Source organism: Oncorhynchus masou, chromosome 27 (genome assembly GCF_036934945.1).
Source record: "Oncorhynchus masou masou isolate Uvic2021 chromosome 27, UVic_Omas_1.1, whole genome shotgun sequence".
NCBI classification, from domain to species: Eukaryota; Metazoa; Chordata; class Actinopteri; order Salmoniformes; family Salmonidae; genus Oncorhynchus; species Oncorhynchus masou.
Genome location: NC_088238.1, coordinates 14,638,362 through 14,660,906, shown reverse-complemented (window position 1 = coordinate 14,660,906; position 22,545 = coordinate 14,638,362). Strand labels below are relative to the sequence as shown.

General features: G+C 43.4%; 1 protein-coding gene across 4 annotated transcripts in view; it reads left to right on the top strand.

Moving 5' to 3' along the window:
* The first annotated feature begins 6,616 nt into the window (after positions 1-6,616).
* kcnc2 (potassium voltage-gated channel, Shaw-related subfamily, member 2) overlaps positions 6,617-22,545 on the top strand; it is a 93,025-nt gene continuing 77,096 nt past the window's right edge. For all 4 annotated transcript variants that reach the window (XM_064939283.1, XM_064939285.1, XM_064939284.1 and 1 more), the window contains exon 1: positions 6,617-7,701. In XM_064939283.1, coding sequence (XP_064795355.1) covers positions 7,150-7,701 — 552 coding nt within the window. In that variant the 5' untranslated portion in view covers positions 6,617-7,149. The remainder of the gene's footprint in view (positions 7,702-22,545) is intronic.

The following is a 22,545-nucleotide window of genomic DNA, read 5'->3' as shown; positions in this document are numbered from 1 at the left end:
CGTCTGTGGACCTATTGGGGCGGTAAGCAAATTGGAGTGGGTCTAGGGAGTCAGTGTGGAGGCGATATTGTCCTTGACTAGTCTCTCAAAGCACTTCATGATGACTGAAGTAAGTGCTACGTCGTTTAGCTCAGTTACCTTAGCTTTCTTGGGAACAGGAACAATGGTGGCCCTCTTGAAGCATGTGGGAACAGCAGACTGGGATAAGGATTGATTGAATATGTCCGTAAACACACCAGCCAGCTGGTCTGCGTATGCTCTGAGGACGCGGCTGGGGATGCCGTCTGGGCCTGCAGCCTTGCGAGGGTTAACACTGCAAATCATTTAAACGTATCATTCATACCTCAGGCGGACTTGTGGTTGAATGAGCTAAGCACAATAGAGCTTTAAGTAAAACACCAACCCACAGCAGGCAGTGGATATCTACTGCTGTAATTCCACTGAGAAAAGAGCTGTCAGACGGCACTGTGTGTAATGTTCCTCTGTATACAGAAGATGGCGGTAGAGGAACACAATACTTCAACGCAATTCCCCAGCAGAATCTTATTCAGACGCTCAATACTTTTACACCTGCTTCTATCTGAGCAAAATCAAAATGTCAGTTCAAATGTAAAACAAATGTAAAACATTTGAACTATTGCCTCTCTATATTGAGAGAGATCACAAATAGTCTGACCGTTGCCTTATATAACAGTATATGCCTCTAACCAGACACTGTTATCCAAAGCAACTTACACTAGGTGTATGTGATTCCCTGCAGGAATTGAACCCACATCCTAATCCTGGATGTTGCTTCCTTCATGCTCTTACCAACTGAGCTGTATAGCAGTCAGAACCGCATTGCCTTGACTGAATGTCAGACAAACACTTCAAAAAGAATTGACCAGATGTTTCAGCAAGAGGGAAGACATTTTTTAAGAAACGTTAAAACCCCTAAATAATATCCTGAAGCTATATTAGCTAGACATGTACTGTATGCTTGTAGCTTAACTGTGAAGGTTCACAGTCATTCACCACAAATTAATATGCCTCTTTTAATTAGCAGAACGCACCTCAGTTTCCATCTAATCAGGTCAAAATTTACCCCAGAGATTCAACCGACTTTCACTGCAATACCCGAGCTCGTCAATTAGTTAAATAAACTTAAATTACACTCAGTGGCAGCAAAGGGAGTCCTTTCACATGTAAGCAGTGCTATGATACCAGGGTCGTGTTCATCAGCCACCAAATGTTTTGAGTTATGCCGTATTGAACACAACCCTGCGGTTCTGCTTGTTGTGGTCCTCTTTTCCACACCCACTAAACCCTGTTAAGGAAACTACATGTTAATAGTTCAACTGACGTCATTTGAAATGTAGGGTTCAAATCACTTTCCAAACTTGAATAATGCATATGAATATGCTGTTTAGCCTAAGGCTGTGTTTACACAGCCACCCTAAGAACCCAAAACTGATTTTCATCATATATCCAGTCTATTTTTCTGAAAGTCCACACTCAGATTTACATGTGACACATATCAGATTTGAGTATTCACATGGATGTAGCCTCTGAACCAGCACACCGATGCAATGTTCATTTTACATGTTGGGGTGGTTGTCATGGTAACAGAAGGTACTGTGCAAAAACCCCACAAAAGAACACTTCAGAGCACAAACATCTGATCTGAGCTTCTAGACAGAGGTCGCATGTGGAGGATGGGGTTTGTATCAGGATTGGTGCGATAAATCGCAAGTCAAAAGATCAGATTCCATGTGTGTTTTTGTTGTTGCTGTTTACACATTAGGGAGAAGTTCAAATTGGTTTCAGATATGCAAAATATCTGAATTGGGCTGCCTGTGTAAACTCAGCCTAATAGTGGCAGAAGATAGGCTATGTCACCAATCGGAAGCAAACTATACCAAAACCCTTACTAATTTGGGTTATGTCCAGAAGTTTATTGTGATGGTTCACTCAAACTGTCTTAGTATTTGTTTGTTTAATAGTCCACTGTTAATACGATCCCAAACAGTCTTGCATGTCAGTAGTCAAGTTTTCAAGATTTATTTTAATTTTTTAACCAGGTAGGCTAGTTGAGAACAAGTTCTCATTTACAACTGCGACCTGGCCAAGATAAAGCCAAGCAGTTCGACACAAACAACACAGAGTTACACATGGAATAAACAAACATACAATCAATAATACAGTAGAAACATCTATATACAGCATGTGCAAATGAGGTAGGATAAGGGAGGTAAAGGCAATAAATAAGCCACGGTGGCAAAGTAATTACAATATAGCAATTAAACACTGGAATGGTAGAATGTGCAGAAGATGAATGTGCAAGTAGAGATACTGGGGTGCAAAAGAGCAAGATAAATACATAATTACAGTATGGGGATGAGGTAGATTGGATGGGCTATTTACAGATGGGCTATGTGCAGTGATCTGTGAGCTGCTCTGACAGCTGGTGCTTAAAGCTAGTGAGGGAGGTAAGAGTCTACAGCTTTAGTGATATTTGCAGTTTGTTCCAGTCATTGGCAGCAGAGAACTGGAAGGAGAGGTGGCCAAAGGAAGAATTGGCTAAGGGGGTGGCCAGTGAGATATACCTGCTGGAGTGCGTGCTACGGGTGGGTGCTGCTATGGAGCACTTTCAGTAGATACAGAGCACAAATTAGATGTTGATTCGTTTTGAGTCAACTATCTGTTTAGGTACAGTTGCTCCCATATTAATTGGAGGCATAGACAACAGACACCAATTGTTTAGCCTGACGATCAGTGGTCCTGTGGGTACACAACTTTTAATCGTTATTCCTTTGTCTGCCAATTTACACTAAACCTGTAACCTAGGACCCCTGAGACTGAGTAAAGCCCTGAACGTTTCTCAAGGGGCTGGTTTCCCAGACACAGATTAAGCCTAGTCCTGGACTAACCAATTTTTCATGGAGATTCTCAATTGACCATGTTTTTTAGTCCAGGACAAGGCTTCATCTGTATCCTGGAAAGCAGCACATGGTGTTTGCTGAAGCTCTGTGTGGCCTAAAGACACCCATTGTCTGCCAGGGTATTGTCTTGGACAAGTTTGCAATGTAGTCTTTCCTTGATTCTTTGTGTCCTCTCTCCACTTTTATCGTGGAGGACGAACAGAGAATTGTAGATGCTTGTTCATTGGGCATCTTAAATGTCAGCAAGCTAGTCTACTGGGAGAGAGGGAGAGCTCATGATCTGGGATAAAATTAGGATAGGCCGAACAGGACGGCATGAAGGCAAGGAGGTTGTGTTTTTGTGTGTGTGTTCAGGAACACTGCATCTCAGCCTTCACAAGGTCACTTTCTCATAGTTCTGTGAGAGTGTTAGCTGATGTTTGAAAAGGCTTCATATTGGCAAGGCTTTGCCGATTCAGCAAGCTCTCAGGACATTGTATAGAATGAATCTCTTCTTAACAGCCTTCTCTATCACAATTGTAACCAATTATCTTTCATTTTCATCCTCAGAGCCAAACTTGTCAAACTCTTTTGAACAAAATTCATTTTTTTGATTAGGCTAATATCCATGAAAACCTTTTAGTTTCCTGACTATAATAATGTCTTTGGTCAAATGGGAGTAGCTTACAGTGAACAAAACATACTAGTGGTCCTTATGCTGGACGTGAGCCATGTTACAATTCCCATCAAGTGTGTTAACCCTGTCGGCGCGATGTGTATGGTGTTTGCCTTTCAAGCCAGCTTCCATACCCTGCAGTTTGCTATGCTGGTGTCAGAAGTGGGATGGCGGCTTTGAAGCCATCGGAGAGCACAGCCCGGATGTGTGAGGAGGCTGAGCAGTCGAAGCACAGGGAGGTCTTCCCTTTCGGAGGGGGCAGTGTAGCGATCCTCGCTATATATGAGCCATGTCACAATTCCCACCAAGTGGCTTAACCCTTTTGGCGCAATGAGTGTTTGCTTTTCACGCCAGCGACCCGGGTTCACTTCCCTGCCCCGCCATTCGCTACAATACTATGGCTCCTTGCTCTTGAAGAAAGTATCTTGTTGCCATAGCTCCTTGACAAATGTTAAATGTTATCTAAGTGCTGCTATCTGTTCTGTTTTTGTATCAGGCCTGATTTGACACATTCAGACTAGTGCCATTTGAATTTGTCTTAGTCGATTTGCCCCGAAAAGATTAATTTGTCTGAACTGTGTAAAACAAGCTGTGAGTACCACACAATGGAAGGTCAAACATTAGCCATTAAGCTAAGCTAGTTGAAGGGTATTTTTAGGAAATGTCTCTACTCATACGAACCCCCTCCTAGTTTTATGAAAATGTAATCTTTCTGAAAGATTTTCATTATATTGTTTATATTATCTGCTTGAGTTCTAGTTGATTCAGATGAACTATATCCGTGATATAGTTATTAGGCCTACAAGACAGAGAGGGTGGGTAGACTCTACCTATATCCGTGATATAGTTATTAGGCCTACTAGACAGAGAGGGTGGGTAGACTCTACCTATATCCGTGATATAGTTATTAGGCCTACTAGACAGAGAGGGTGGGTAGACTCTACCTATATCCGTGATATAGTTATTAGGCCTACTAGACAGAGAGGGTGGGTAGACTCTACCTATATCTGTGATATAGTTATTAGGCCTACTAGACAGAGAGGGTGGGTAGACTCTACCTATATCCGTGATATAGTTATTAGGCCTACTAGACAGAGAGGATGGGTAGACCAGAGACATATATTTAAAGAGTTTGGACATTGTGCTTTCTGCATCTAAATGTGCCTCTGGGGTAGACTATGGGCTTAAAATATGACACAATTAATGTGTAAAAATTTAACTTGCACTTGAGCCCAAATGCATTCAAACCCCGGCTGCAAGAACCCTCCCTGGAGAAATGGCCATGCAGATCTCCATGGCTGATATGGGCAGCCTAGGAACCACCTTGGCTCTCTGAAACTTCTTTTTTACCCTTCACTTCCCGATAAAGATCAGCTCTCTAGCAGTCTGGCTGTTCTATTTTTAGCAAAGAGCTGTGGGAGAGGGGGGAAATAGATAGGTGCTGCTGGTTGTTTGGTTCTTGTATTGGTCATGTGGAAGTATACCTCCCACTGGGCACACACTGGTTGAATCAACGTTGTTTCCATGTCATTTCAATGAAATGACATTGAACCAACATATGGACTAGACATTGAATTGGCATCTGTGCCCAGTGAGCTGATTATTGGGAAAGGTCCTTTTCAGTCCACATGTACTGAGGGCCATAATGTTGCATGATGAATGGCTCCCAATAGTACTAAACAAAACGCCATTGAAACAGACGGTTAAACTGCTCTGATCAGAGCCATCTCACAGATTGAGGCTCCATTTTGAGAAAAAGCCTAGTTCTTTTTTTTCTCCTTTTCTATTTACAGCACAATTGTATATGTAGGCTATAGCCTACTCTTTTCATTGGCTACGATTTGTAAATTGTAATCTAACATTTTTAAAACAAATAAACTCTGAATGGGAGTGGTGTTTTCCCCCTTTGTAGATGAGAAATGAGTTTTCATTACAGTTCAATCGGAGCGTGGCACGTTTTCACTGCATGTACACCGGGGAATATGATGCGCATAGTTATAGCTATCCTCCTCTCAAGGCCTCATCGCGTTGATTGAGCTGCGCTGAGCACATCAAATGAGACTCGCTCTCTAGTGCCACCCAACCAAGTGGAGACATTCAAAGAGATGTCATATTTTAGGCTTGAGTGCCTTGTTTTCACGATGTCTTTATTTTGTTTATTTTCCGCATTGGCTAATTCCCAGCACTTTAGTATCGTATAGGCCTATAGCTATTGCGTTAGTACATAGGCCTATGAGTTATGTTACTCCAAAAAGGGTTCTATGCTTACTTCTTATATGGCAACACTTAAGGTTCTGTATTGAACCGAAAATGGTTCCATATAGGCTTCCCATATTGGGTACTATTTGGAACCAAAATAAAAAATGATGGTTAAATCCAGAACCTTTTTTTCTAAGAGTGTATTGTGGCCGATCTATTCAATGAGTTAACCAGAGTGAGAGAGAGAGACACACTGACCTGACCAGTTCTGTTCTGCTCTTGGCAACTGGTCCGAATCACGAGTTATTATGAGAATGTAATTGATAGCCTATGTTGCTCGAATTAAACCACTCAGCATGCCATGTAAGCTAAATCAACGTGTTGAAATAGAACCCAACAAATGGAACCTAAAGTTGAACTATGTTCCTGCGGTTGCTGATGTCACAGATGTAAGGTGCTGAAAGGACAGCTCCCTCACTTTGAAAGCGCATCTCGCGTCAGTGTGAAACTAGATCGAAGATAATTCCTATAGATAATTGCACTATGAAATGTAGGACCACACTCTGTGATGGAAATAGAACGGGATCCACATGAGACATGTTTCTCAGTCAAGCAATCTGACTTGTTGAGAACACTCACGTTCAACATCTTATTTCGGCGAATCATAAAAGCTGAAAAAGTTGCACTAGATATTCGTTGGCATAGATTTTAACTATTTTGATTGCCAATCCAAATGTAATGAGTGATCGTTGCTACATAGCAACATGAGCACGTGTGAGACGATCGCTAGTAACACGGACGCACACACACACTATAGCAACAGACAACCTGTGTGCAGAAAGGGAGAGGGTGTGCCCTTGACGTCGTTTCTCGTCAAAGACTCACATTTCGGAGAGAACCATATCCAGGTTTGCTTACTTGCTATTCACCACGGCATTGTCATGACTTTAACGAAAAGTGCACAGAGCTCAAGGTTACAAATCAATAATAATTGGAATGGTTTCGTTTGACTTCACCTGTCCAAGTGTTGAGCGGAGAAGAGAGTCAAGACACCCCCAAGGCACACATCACCAGCGCTGCCTGTGCTTGGAGCTACTGGCTGACAGATCCTTCGCATAAGGAGGAACTAGAGGGAGTCTGACAAGCGATAAGATCCTCTCTTCCAAATCACCAACAACGAGGAAATTGGTAAAGCACCTTCACCAAACGCAATGAGAGCTCCAGGCTGAATCTGGAGTGGCTGCTCTCAGCTGAATCCAAAAGGGGTTTCGTGACATTTTCTAACCCAACTGGGTGTGTACAGCACCGTGCCCGCTGTTACTCTGGACTGCACTCGATATACCTTATTTACCAAGTCATGTCTTATACAGAGCGATGGGTAAGTTCGACGACAACGAGAGGATAATCCTCAACGTTGGGGGAACTAGGCACGAGACGTACAAGAACACGCTGAGGACACTGCCGGGGACTCGGCTGGCCCTTCTTGCCTCCGATTCTGACATCGAGTCCGTTTTGGATCAGCTGCAACAAGTCCCCGGCTTCATAGAGTACAACACGCGGAGCAACGAATACTTTTTTGACCGCCACCCAGGGGTATTCGCTTATGTCCTTAACTACTATCGAACCGGGAAACTCCATTGCCCAGCAGATGTTTGTGGTCCGCTGTTCGAGGAAGAGCTGTCCTTCTGGGGAATCGATGAGACGGACGTGGAGCCTTGCTGCTGGATGACCTATCGCCAACACAGGGACGCCGAGGAGGCGCTCGATGTGTTTGACATAAACGTTGACAATGGAGACGACGACGAAGAGACGGGGAAAAGACTCGGCATTGAGGACGTGGTTGATCCTAATATCAGCCGCTGGAAAAAGTGGCGACCTGTGATTTGGAATCTATTTGAGGATCCCTATTCTTCCAGAGCGGCCAGGGTAAGAGCGCGCGCTGGTGTGGAGAGCTCACATAACAGTCCATGCACAACAAGTTCCCCCGATTCCTTTTTTGCACAGAAAAGTGTAATTACATTAGACATCAATTCGTTCTAATAAAATAAACATTATTACACAAATATAACATACATTATTAACATTTTACATTCGCTGTAAGGGACGTAGGTTGTCTGCTTATTCACATTTCAGTGTGCATCAAATATGATTTCCCCACGACTGCTTTCATAATGACCTTTTTAAACTTGAAAATAGTTCAAATAATTAAACTCGATATTTTTCCTCTTTATGTCATACACAAGTATGCATTTAAACATATCAATGCACTATACTTGTGGTGCGTAAATACATATTTAAGTTAAGCTACACTACCTATCCATGATCATGAGAATCAAGTAGAAATATTTCACGAATTAGATTACTGTTTTTTTCTTCTATCGGTTGGGTTTGTTTGATATTGAGCATGCCATATAATAGATGAGTGATGGAATGGTCCATCGCTCAACAGAAATAGGCTAATGTAGAACCTGTGGTTAGCCACACCACCATATTCCCAAATGGTACCATTTATCTGCAATCCTATACCAGAAACATTACGTATTTGGCCTTTAAGCCTACCTTTACGAACAAGTTTTGGGCGGTTATTTATTTGAAATGATTAATTAATTTCAAAATATAAGTTTAACACATCAATTCATTTGAAATGTTTACCGCAGTAATTCACGACATGAGTCTAAATTCGATCAGTGCAACAATGTAAACACCTCATGGGCAATTTTACACGTTGGAGTGAGATGTGCTCCGCATATTAATAGCCTGTGTGAGAAAGTATTTCAGAATATTTACGTATCGCAGAGGCCATTAGACTAATTGTCACTTACAATTCTCTTTTGCATACTTGGTTATCTATCAGTTATTTCTTGTTGATTTAAGTCGAATTCTATAGGTTGCTGTCAATCATTTGTTCATTGTACACCTGGCAAACGTGTCTTCTCTTACTGAAATGTTAGGGAGAGCCTCCGACATATCTACCTACCTTATCCATGCCAACTGTATGCTCACATGACCAGTGAAGGACTAGTGTTTACTGGCATGCAGTTGTTTTGCTCAATAAGCAGGAAATAACCATCTCATTGGCCGACTGGCTGTGGAGTCAGCGCTCCAGAGGCTCCTGGCCACTGTCATGTCACAATGTATACTCCATCATTTACAGAGTCTAAAATGACCTCCTGTCTCATCTCCCTCCTGCCTAAACGGCCTTGTTTATATCCAGCTCATCTCTCACTAGTAGGAGGCTCATTAATAGCATCTCCCTGGGGAGATTGTGCTGTTGATGGTGCCTTGAAACAGACAGGGCTGTCTTGGGCTAATAGAATAATGAAGCCAGGGCCCATATCCACAAAGCTTGTCACTCAGAGTAGGAGTGCTGATCTAGGATCAGATCCCCACTGCCCATGTAATACTTTTCCTTTATGATCTAAAAGGCACAACTGATCCTAGATCCACGCTGGGCTAAAGGCTAGCGCTACCTCTTACAATGAACGGGACATGGACATGGAGTCATGCAGTAAATCCCGCTACGACCTCTGACGAGAGACATCAAACATGCAAATAGACAATATAGCAGGAAGGTGTAATCCTAATTCACCGGCTACGACGTTCGTTGTATGTGGTCGTGTTTGCAGACGATAACAGATTACAAAGGGAAATGAGCTGTCCAGCGATACAGAACTCCCAAACGAGCTAAAGGCCTTTTATGCTCGCTTCGAGGAATATAACACTGTGCCTTGCGTGAAAGCCCCTGTTTTTCCATATGACTGTGTGATCTCGCTTTCCATGGCCGATGTGAGCAAAACGTTAAAACAGGTTAACAACCATAAGGCCGCCAGGCCAGATGGAATACCAGGGTGTGTTCTCAAAGCATGCGCAGACCAGCTGGCAGGTGTCTTCACAGACATTTTCAATCTCTCCTTGTCCCAGTCTGTAATCCCAACATCATTTTAATTGACCACCTTGTCCCTGTTCCCAAGAGCTCCAAGGTAACCTGCCTAAGTGCCTGTAGCACTCACATCTGTAATTATGAAGTGCTTTGAACGGCTGGTCATGTCACACATCAACATCATCATCCCAGACACCTTAGACCCACTCCAATTCACATACCGTCCCAACAGATCCACAGATGACACAATCTCAATTGCTCTTCAACACTGCCCTCTCCCACCTGGGCAAGAGGGGAAATAACTATGTGAGATTGCTGTTCATAGACTACAGCTCAGCGTTCAACATAATAGTCCCCTCCAAGCTCATCACCAAGCTTGGGCCCCTGGGACGGAACCCCTCCCTCTGCAACTAGATCCTGGACATCCTGACGGGCCTGTCCCAGGTGGTGAGGGTAGGCAACAACACCTCTGCCACGCTGACCCTCAACACGAGGCCCCTCAGGGGTGTGTGCTTAGTCCCCTCATGTACTTCCTGTTCACCCACGACTGCGTGGCCGTGCATGACTTCAACACCATCATCATGAGTCAGCCTACAGGGAGGAGGTCAGAGACTTAGCAGTGTGGTGCCAGGATAACAATCTCTCCCTCAACGTTAGTAAGACCAAGGAGCTGATTGTGGACTATAGGAGAAAGAGGGGAGAGCACACTCCCATCCACATTGACAGGGCTTTTGTGGACCGGGTCGAGAGCTTCAAGTTCTTTGGTGTCCACATCACTAATGACTTAAAATGGTCCACACACCCGCACAGTTGTGAAGAGGGCACAGCAGGAGGCTGAAAAGATTTGGCATGGGCCCTCAGATCCTCAAAAAGTTCTACAGCTGCACCATTGAGAGCATCTTGACTGGCTGCATCTCCACTTGGTATGGCAATATCACCTCCCTTGACAGCAAAGCACTACAAAGGGTGGTGCTGACCGGAAAACGGTATCGAAGCATCTGCTCTCAGACCAACAAGCTCAGAGACAGATTCTACCCCAAGCCACAAGGCTGCTCAATAGCCAGACTACAATTAATGTTACCCAAACTGTCTGTACTGACTCTATCTTGCACTCCCCCTGCGCACATCCACTTTATATACACACCATATACACACTCACTCACACACACTAAGCTTTTATACTGACACAAAACCCTCACTCATTCACAAACACTACACACACGCATACCGACACAACACAAACACACACACATACACACATACATACATACATACACGCACATTCACACAGACAGACACACTTTTACACTCATTATTTGCTGCTGCTACTCCGTTCTTTATTTTACCCTTATTATTATCTATCCTGATGTCTCGTCACTTTACACTGCCTTCATATACATATCTACCTCAAATACCTTATTATGATCTATCCTGATGCCTAGTCACTTTACCCTGCCTTCATGTACATATCTACCTCAAATACCTTATTATTATCTATCCTGATGCCTAGTCACTTTACCCTGCCTTCATGTACATATCTACCTCAAATACCTTATTATTATCTATCCTGATGCCTAGTCACTTTACCCTGCCTTCATGTACATATCTACCTCAAATACCTTATTATTATCTATCCTGATGCCTAGTCACTTTACCCTGCCTTCATGTACATATCTACCTCAAATACCTTATTATTATCTATCCTGATGCCTAGTCACTTTACCCTGCCTTCATGTACATATCAAATCAAATCAAATCAAATTTATTTATATATCTATCAGCTGATATCTCAAAGTCACTTTAACCCAGCCTAAAACCCCAAACAGCAAGCAATGCAGGTAGAAGCACTCAAAAACCTTATTAAATCCAAAACCTGAAGAAACCTAGTCAGGCTTTGGGGTGGCCACCCTTCTGGCTGTCATTATAACAGAACATGGCCAAGATGTTCAAATGTTCATAAATGACCAGCATGGTCTATCCTGATGCCAGAACAGTTGAAACTGGAGCAGCAGCACGGCCAGGTGGACTGGGGACAGAGTCATCATGTCAAGTAGTCCTGGGGCATGGTCCTAGGGCACTTTCAGTTGAAACTGGAGCAGCAGCACAGGTGGACTGGGGACAGCAAAGTCATCATGTCAGGTAGTCCTGGGGCATGGTCCTGGGCTCAGGTCCTCCGAGAGAGAGAAGGAGAGAATCACACTTTCACACAGGACACCGAATTGGACAGGAGAAGTACTCCAGATATAACAAACTGACCCCAGCCCCCCGAATAAACTACTTATAAATACTGAAGGCTGAGACAGGATCAGCACTGTGGCCCCACCCGAGGACACCCCTTCAGGGCCAAACAGGAAGGATATAACCCCACCCACTATGCCAAATACAGCCCCCACACCACTGGAGGGATATCTTCAACCACCAACTTACCATCCTGAGACAAAGCTGAGTATAGCCCGCAAATTATCTCCGCCACGGCACAACCCAAGGGGGGGGGCGCCAACCCATACAGACAGGATGACCTATCAGTGAATCAACCCACTTTGACCCCCCTTCATATACGGCATGATCTACCCCAAATGACTCAGCCCCTTAATAGGGTTATCTATCCTGGAAAGAGGGGAACCGCCAGGCAGAGACAGCAAGGGTTTACTCCAGAGCCTTCATATACCTTCCCACCCTGGGCCAGACTACACTTAATCATATGACCCACTGAAGAGATGAGTCTTCAGTAAAGACTTAAAGGTTGAGACCGAGTTTGCCTTCATATACATATCTACCATCAAATGGAGCTCTATTAGAAAGCCCTGCCTCCAGCTGTTTGCTTAGAAATCAGGGACAATTAGGAGGCCTGCCTTGTGACCGTACATATCTGTACCTCCAAATCAGAGAGATAGGTATTATCAATCCCATGCAATGCTTTGTAGGTTAGCAGTAAAACTTGAAATCAGCCCTGCCTTTGATAGGAAGCCAGTGTAGGGATCTACCACTGGAATAATATGATCAAATTTTTTGGTTCTATCAGATTCTAGCAGTCCGTATTTAGCACTAACTGAAGTTTATTTAGTGCTTTATCCGGGTAGCTCAAATACCATTGCAGTAGTCTATCCTGATGACAAAAGCATGGATTACCCTGCATCATTTTTGGACAGAAAGTTTCTGATTTTTGCAATGTTATTATGGAAAAAAGCTCCTTGAAATGGTCTTGATATGTTCTTCAAAAGAGTCAGGGTCCAGAGTAACCCTGTCCTTCATTTTATTTGAGATGACTGTACAACCATTAAGATTATTATTGTCAGATTCCTGAAGATCTCTTTGTTTCTTGGGACCTAGAACAAGCATCTCTGTTTTATCCGATTTAAATATTTGCTGCCATCCACTTCCTTATGTCTGAAACACATGCTTCTAGCGAGGGCAATTTTGGGGCTTCACCATGTTTCATTGAAATGTACAGCTGTACATCATCCGCATACCAGTGAAATTAACATTATGTTTTCGATAACATCCCCAAGATGTAAAATATATAGTGAAAACAACAGCGGTCCTAAAACGGAACCTGAGGAACACTTTACAGTTGATTTGTCAGAGGACAAACCATCCACAGAGACAAACTGATATCTTTCCGACAGATAAGATCTAAACCAGGCCAGAACTTGACCGTTAGACCAATTTGGGTTTCCAATCTCTCCAAAAGAATGTGGTGATCGATGGTATCAAAAGCAGCACTAAGGTCTACACTTACAGATGCATCTATCCGATGCCATTAAAATGTCATTTACCACCTTCACAAGTGCCGTCTCAGTGCTACATGGGGTCTAAAACCAGACTGAAATTTCTTATTGTTTGTCTTCAGAAGCCTAGTGAGTTTGAGCAACAGCCTTTTCTAAGATTTTTGAGAGGAATGGAAGATCAAATACCTTATTTTTATATTTTCTGGGTCAAGGTTTGGCTTTTCAAGAGAGGCTTTATTACTGCCACTTTTATGTTTGGTACATATCCCTGGATAGAGAGCCTTATTATTTCAATCATAGGAGGCCAAGCACAGGAAGCAGCTCTTTCAGTAGTTTAGTTGGAATATCCAGTAAGCAGCTTGAAGGTTTAGAGGCCATGATTATTTTCATCATTGTGTCAAGAGATATAGTACTAAAACACTTGAGCGTCTCTCTTGATCCTAGGTCATGTACAGTTGTGCAGACTCAACAACTGAGCTTTTAAGGAATACGCAGATTTAAGGAGGAGTCTGTAATTTGCTTTCTAATAATCATATTTTTTCCTCAAATACCTTCATGAATTTATCATCCTAAAGTGAAAGTCATCCTCTCTTGGGGAATGCTGCTTTTTAGTTAGCTTTCTACCGTATCAAAAAGGAATTTTATTGTTCTTATTGTCCTCAATTAAGTTAGAAAAATAGGATGATCCAGCAGTAAGGGCTCTTCATGTACATATCTTTCCTCAAATACCTTATTATTATTATCCTGAAGCTTGCTTCAGAGCTCATTTTCTTTACCAGGGAGCTAGTTTCTTATGAGAAATATTTTTACCTTTTAATAACTGCATCTTATTATTATTATTCCTGATTAGCCTGGTTAACTGATTTTTGTCCTCTGGTGTCATTGGGTAGACAGATCTAAGGACATCAAATACTTTGTATTGTCTGTGATTTATCACGACTTTTGATGTTCCTAACCACTTTATTTGTTGCAATTGCAAACGTAATAAAATGGTGGTCCGATATCCTGGATTATGAGGAAAAACATTAAGATCCACAACATTTATTCCATGGGACAAAACTAGGTCCAGCGTATCTACCTCAAATACCTTATTATTATCTATCCTGATGCCTAGTCACTTTACCCTGCCTTCATGTACATATCTACCTCAAATACCTTATTATTATCTATCCTGATGCCTAGTCACTTTACCCTGCCTTCATGTACATATCTACCTCAAATACCTTATTATTATCTATCCTGATGCCTAGTCACTTTACCCTGCCTTCATGTACATATCTACCTCAAATACCTTATTATTATCTATCCTGATGCCTAGTCACTTTACCCTGCCTAAATGTATTAGGTATATCTACCTCAAATACCTTATTATTATCTATCCTGATGCTAGTCACTTTACCCTTCATGTACATATCTACCTCAAATACCTTATTATTATCTATCCTGATGCCTAGTCACTTTACCCTGCCTTCATGTACATATCTACCTCAAATACCTTATTATTATCTATCCTGATGCCTAGTCACTTTACCCTGCCTTCATGTACATATCTACCTCAAATACCTTATTATTATCTATCCTGATGCCTAGTCACTTCAAATACCCTCCCATGTAATATATCTACCTCAAATACCTTATTATTATCTATCCTGATGTCTAACCACTTTACACTGCCTTCATGTACATATCTCCCTCAAATACATCATACCTCTGCACATTGATTTGGTACTGGTACTCCCTGTAAATAGCTATACATTGATTAGGTACTGGTCCTCCCTGTAAATAGCTATACATTGATTAGGTACTGGTCCTCCCTGTAAATAGCTATACATTGATTAGGTACTGGTCCTCCCTGTAAATAGCTATACATTGATTAGGTACTGGTCCTCCCTGTAAATAGCTATACATTGATTAGGTACTGGTCCTCCCTGTAAATAGCTATACATTGATTAGGTACTGGTCCTCCCTGTAAATAGCTATACATTGATTAGGTACTGGTCCTCCCTGTAAATAGCTATACATTGATTAGGTAGCTTGATTATACATTGATTAGGTACTGGTCCTCCCTGTAAATAGCTATACATTGATTAGGTACTGGTCCTCCCTGTAAATAGCTATACATTGATTAGGTACCGGTCCTCCCTGTAAATAGCTATACATTGATTAGGTACTGGTCCTCCCTGTAAACAGCTATACATTGATTAGGTACTGGTCCTCCCTGTATATACAGTTCAAGTCGGATGTACATACACCTTAGCCAAATACATTTAAACTTAGTTTTTCCACAATTCCTGACATTTAATCCTCGTAAAAAAATCCCTGTCTTCGGTCAGTTAGGATCACCACTTTATTATAAGAATGTGAAATGTCAGAATAATAGTAGAGATAATTATTTATTTCAGCTTTTATTTCTGTCATCACATTCCCAGAAGTTTACATACATTCAATTAGTATTTGGTAGCATTGCCTTTACATTGTTTAACTTGGATCAAACGTTTCGGGCAGCCTTCCACAGTATCCCACAATAAGTTGGGTGAATTTTGGCCCATTCCTCCTGACAGAGCTGGTGTAACGGAGTCAGGTTTGTAGGCCTCCTTGCTCGCACACGCTTTTTCAGTTCTGCCCACACATTTTCTATAGGATTGAGGTCAGGGCTTTGTGATGGCCACTCCAATACCTTGACTTTGTTGTCCTTAAGCCATTTTGCCACAACTGGAAATATTCTTGGGGGTCATTGTCCATTTGGAAGACGAATTTGCTACCAAGCCTTCCTGATTGATGTCTTGAGATGTTGCTTCAATATATCCACATCTTTTTCCATCCTCATGATACCATCTATTTTGTGAAGTGCACCAATCCCTCCTGCAGCAAAGCACCCCCACAACATGATGCTGCCACCCCCGTGCTTCACGGTTAGGATAGTGTTCTTTGGCTTGCAAGCCTCCCCATTTCCCTCCAAACATAACGATGGTCATTATGGCCAAACAGTTCTATTGTTGTTTCATCAGACCAGTGGACATTTCTCCAAAAAAGTACGATCTTTGTCCCCATGTGCAGTTGCAAACCGTTGTCTGGCTTTTTTATGGCGGTTTTGGAGCAGTGGCTTCTTCCTTGCTGAGTGGCCTTTCAGGTTATGTTGATATAGGACTTGTTTTACTGTCGATATAGATACTTTTGTACCTGTTTCCTCCAGCGTCTTCACAAGGTCCTATGCTGTTGTTCTGGGATTGATTTGCACTTTTTGCACCAAAGTATGTTCATCTCTAGGAGACAGAATGCGTCTCCTTCCTGAGTGCTATGACGGCTGCATGGTCCCATGGTGTTTATACTTGCATACTATTATTTGTACAGATGAATGTGGTACCTTCAGGCATTTGGAAATTGCTCCCAATGATGAACCAGACTTGTGGAGGTCTACAATTTTTTTTCTGATGTCTTGGCTGATTTATTTTGATTTTCCCATGATGTCAAGCCAAGAGGCACTGAGTTTGAAGGTAGGCCTTGAAATACATCCACGGGTACACCTCCAATTGACTCCAATTATGTCAATTAGCCTATCAGAAGCTTCTAAAGCCATGACATAATTTTCTGGAATTTTCCACGCTGTTTAAAGGCACAGTCAACTTAGTGTATGTAAACTTCTGACCAACTGGTATTGTGATGCAGTAAATTCTAAGTTAAATAATCTGTCTGTAAACAATTGTTGTAAAAATGACTTGTGTCATGCACAAAGTAGATGTCCTAACCGACTTGCCAAAACCATAGTTTATTAACAAGAAATTTGTGGAGAGGTTGAAAAACGAGTTTTAATGACTCCAACCTAAGTGTAAACGACTTCAACTGTATACTTCACATTTCCTAATAATTGCTTCCACAGTTGATTTCTTCAAACCAAGCTGCTTACCTATTGCATATTCAGTCTTCCCAGCCTGGTGCAGGTCTACAATTTTGTTTCGGGTGTCCTTTGACAGCTCTTTGGTTTTGGTCATAGTGGAGTTTGGAGTGTGACTGTTTGAGATTGTGGACAGGTGTCTTTTATACTGATAACAACTTCAAACAGGTGCCATTAATACAGGTAATGAGTGGAGGACAGAGGAGCCTCTTAAAGAAGAAGTTACAGGTCTGTGAGAGCCAGAAATCTTGCTTGTTTGTAGGTGACCAAATACTTACTTTCCACCATAATTTGCAAATAAATTCATTAAAAATCCTACAATATGATTTTCTGGATTTTTTTTCTCATTTTGTATGTCATAGTTGAAGTGTACCTATGATAAAAATTACAGGCCTCTCTCATCTTTTTAAGTGGGAGAACTTGGACAATTGGTGGCTGACTAAATACTTTTTTGCCCCACTGTAGATACATTGGCCACTCCCCTTTTGATACATAGCTACGCTGACCACTCCCCTTTTTATACATATATATACACTGGCCACTCCCCTTTTGATACATAGATACAGTCAATAACAACGTTATTTATTTATTTGATCCCTCTCTTTCTCCTGCATCTTGACATAACTTGTCAATCAAAGTCTCCAGTAGATAACTGCCTTTGACCCCAAACCGGGGGAGTATAGAGAGCACCACATCAGGAGTATAGAGAGCACCACACCAGGAGTATAGAGAGCACCACACCAGGAGTATAGAGAGCACCACACCAGGAGTATAGAGAGCACCACACCAGGAGTATAGAGAGCACCACACCAGGAGTATAGAGAGCACCACACCAGGAGTATAGAGAGCACCACACCAGGAGTATAGAGAGCACCACACCAGGAGTATAGAGAGCACCACACCAGGAGTATAGAGAGCACCACACCAGGAGTACAGGAGCACCACACCAGGAGTATAGAGAGCACCACACCAGGAGTATAGAGAGCACCACACCAGGAGTATAGAGAGCACCACACACCACACCAGGAGTATAGAGAGCACCACACCAGGAGTATAGAGAGCACCACACCAGGAGTATAGAGAGCACCACACCAGGAGTATAGAGATCACCACACCAGGAGTATAGAGAGCACCACACCAGGAGTATAGAGAGCACCACACCAGGAGTATAGAGAGCACCACACCAGGAGTATAGAGAGCACCACACCAGGAGTATAGAGAGCACCACACCAGGAGTACAGAGAGCACCACACCAGGAGTATAGAGAGCACCACACCAGGAGTATAGAGAGCACCACACCAGGAGTATAGAGAGCACCACACCAGGAGTATAGAGAGCACCACACCAGGAGTATAGAGAGCACCACACCAGGAGTATAGAGAGCACCACACCAGGAGTATAGAGAGCACCACACCAGGAGTATAGAGATCACCACACCAGGAGTATAGAGAGCACCACACCAGGAGTATAGAGAGCACCACACAAGGCGATAAAACGTCTGGACCATTGATTCAGTCAATAATTCATTATTTCCCCAACCGTCTAATCCGAAGCTCTGTCTGCCAGCAATCTACATTTTTAAGGTAGTGGCACGGGGGATGGAATGGAGGCGTTGTCGCCTTCTTCCAGTCAGTCAGTCAATACCTCGTGGACTGTTAGTGGGATGGGTTATGACGATGACCGCACGCACGCACGCACGCTCGCCCCCTCTCTCTCTCTCTCTCTCTCTCTCTCTCTCTCTCTCTCTTTCAGAACGGAGTGACACCGAGAAGAATTTACAAACAAAGCCCCCACTCAGCCTTCAACTACAGTATTTCTGAAATTGCGTTCATAGAGTTCGCCCCCCCATGCTCCTCTGATGATGCTCATGGTAATCTCATGTCTCAGTGTGGTGGAGGAGGCTTCCTGACTGCTTCACTTTGATGCCTAAGCCCCTCTCTCATGTTATTCCTGTGCTCCTGGGCTTCACTTCTCCCCTGAGCGCTGCGAGGCTAAGATCTCTCACCTCCCCAGACTGCGTGTGCTAGAGAACCCACAGGCTCCTAATCCTCCCTTGACAGGGTGTTAAAGTATAATAATGAAGACTTATTCCCATGTAAATTAGATGGCGAGTTGGCGTTGCTGCAACTCCAGCCACCACCGCCTTCCCCTCAGTCACTGTTATACCAGAGAACGACTGATGCCAGTGGGCATTATCTTAAATTAGTCCCACGGATCAGACAGTGAAAAATGCACTTGTCTTTTCCTACCAGAACTGACTAGCACCAAGACAAGAGAGCATGTCTACAACAAACACTTAACGGAGGGACCAAATCCCCACATCTCACATGCCTTTCAGCAATGACGGATGAAAGCAAGGACAGGTCCCAGAACACAGGCCCTGTCCCCTATCCTGGCTTTGTTTTCTGTCACATAGAAACGCTAAAGCTTGAGAAGTTATCTCCAGTTGTTTTAATTAACACTGGTGTTGCCATTTGAGGTAGTCATTTTACGAGTTCTCTCAACGCAATCTAGAGTCTTCCGTGCCCCTCAACTTTGACCTCTGCCGTGTCCCTCAACTTTTGACATCTTCCGTGCCCCTCAACTTTGACCTCCTCCGTGCTCTTCAACTTTGACCTCTTCCGTGCTCCTCAACTTTGACCTCTTCCATGCCCCTAAACTTTGACGACCTCCTTGCCCCTCAACTTGGACCTCTGCTAAAACAGACAGGAAGACCACAACACCACAGTCAGGATCTCAGTCTGGGATTTGCTGTAGGGAGGATAATGTGTTTTGAACAATGCTGCTTCTGTTTACAGGGCAGTGTGTTGCATGGATATGATGGTGATGGTGACAATGACAACAGTAGTTGGGGTGGTGATTATGATGATGATACGTGTGTACAAGCATTTCGCTACACCCACAATAACGTCTGTATGTGACCAATAAAATTAGAATGTATATGCCTGCGTCCCAAATAGCAACCTATTCCCTGGCACCCTATTCCCACAGCAGGTAGAGAAGTTGGTGCCATTTGAGATGCTCACCATGAGTTTGCACAGTATGTGAAGGTGCAAGAGCTACAGCTCCATATGACCCGAGTGTCTCCATTTCTGACATCATTCTACAGATGTGTTCTAGTGTCTAGTGTCTATTTGCCCAGTGTTCATTGAAACTCTCTCATGGAATAGGAGCTAGAACTGGCCTTAGAATGCCCAGAGAATTCTGGTAGTGCTAGGAACCGATTACTGATTGGAGGAAAACCCTTAGAATTAGCTCCTTCACATCCCCCCTGCTGACGTCACATAGCAGGCTTCCGAATGTCAATGTGCTCCTCCATCTGTGAATGCTTATGCTAGCTGATAACAACAGCAGTTGTGTGTGTGTGTGTGTGTGTGTGTGTGTGTGTGTATCCTACAGATGAATGAATCCATACTGTTCTCCCCACGCTGAGCAGCCTCTCCCCTTAAGACAGATGAATGAATCCATACTGTTCTCCCCACGCTGAGCAGCCTCTCCCCTTAAGTTATGCCCAGTTGTGTTTGTGTGTTCTCCTGTGCTGCTAATCAGTTTGTTTGTCTATCCTTGTATCTCTGTAGTTGGCCGTGGCAGGATTGGGGTGGTAAAACAACTCATTACCATTATCATGTTGTTTGTGCTTGCATACAGTGACTCGAGGCGGAGGTCCCCCTACGCCCAGGTTCTGACTCTTTCCTACGCTTTCTTTCATTTCCCATGATCCCATCAGTGACTGACGCTTTGCTTCCCGCCACTTAAGAGGTTAAACCCACACCGTCTGGGTTGCCGCTACCGCCCGCCCGCCGCGCGCCTGGAGATGCTTCCGACCCCGGCCCAGGCTTGTGCTCGCTCAGCCTGTTGTCATGGCAACATGCTCGCTCTCTTCCTGTTTTCATTCAGAGCTGCCTGCTCCATGAAACCATTTGATTTCAGGAATTCGCTCAAATATGACCCCCCACCACCACCGCTCCATAACTGTTTATGTACTTGCATATTGGATGCAAAAAAGGTATTAAATGTTTTTGAGTGCCAATAGGGCCGTCATCTTTATGCATGCGTTTTTAATATTGTCTCCTATAAGATAGTCTGAGCAGCTCGGTGGATGAAGGAGGTTTTGTTAGTCTGCTTCTTTCTGTGGTGAATTGTCACTGCTACAGGTGTGTGAGAGAGAGCTTGCCTGTGACAATGCTGGCACATAATATGCCCGTTGTGCCTTTCTATAGGCCTGTTCAGCCATTACAAGCACCTATAGGCTTATTCTGTCTAAGTTTAGGAGTGCAAGGTAACCCGGTGATGTGGTAAAAACTGACTGCTGTGCCCTTTGAGGGAATTCAACCTGATGTGTAAACAGAATGGACCTGACGCTGGAAGAGGAGGAAGGGCAAATGCCTGCCTGTGCGTGGGTGGCGTCGGCACGCCGCTGGGTATGTTTGTAGCCACTGCCAGTCACGTTAATCTCTCCCGTCAATCATCCCACACTCCTCGCCTTTGGAGTGTAATAACTCACAATATTAGAGAGAGTGGAGAGCCACGTCGTTAAGGAGCTATTATTTTGGACTCGTCATCATCAAGTGCTCACAAGTGGACTTATTTTCCTACTGTTGTTTATAATAGTCAACCACATTATGGCAGGTGATTGATCCATGACGGGTGACTGATCCATGATGTAGAACTGATCCATGATGTAGAACTGATCCATGATGGGTGACTGATCCATGATGTAGGACTGATCCATGATGGGTGACTGATCCATGACGGGTGACTGATCCATGATGGGTGACTGATCCATGATGGGTGACTGATCCATGATGTAGGACTGATCCATGATGGGTGACTGATCCATGATGGTAGTCAACCACATTATGGCAGGTGATTGATCCATGACGGGTGACTGATCCATGATGTAGGACTGATCCATGATGGGTGACTGATCCATGACGGTAGTCAACCACATTATAACAGGTGACTGATTCATGACAGGTGGCTGATCCATGATGTAGGACTGATCCATGACAGGTGACTGATCCATGATGTAGGACTGATCCATGATGTAGGACTGATCCATGACTGATCCATGATGTAGGACTGATCCATGATGTAGGACTGATCCATGATGTAGGACTGATCCATGACAGGTGACTGATCCATGACAGGTGACTGATCCATGATGTAGGACTGATCCATGATGTAGGACTGATCCATGACGTAGGACTGATCCATGACAGGTGACTGATCCATGATGTAGGACTGATCCATGACTGATCCATGACAGG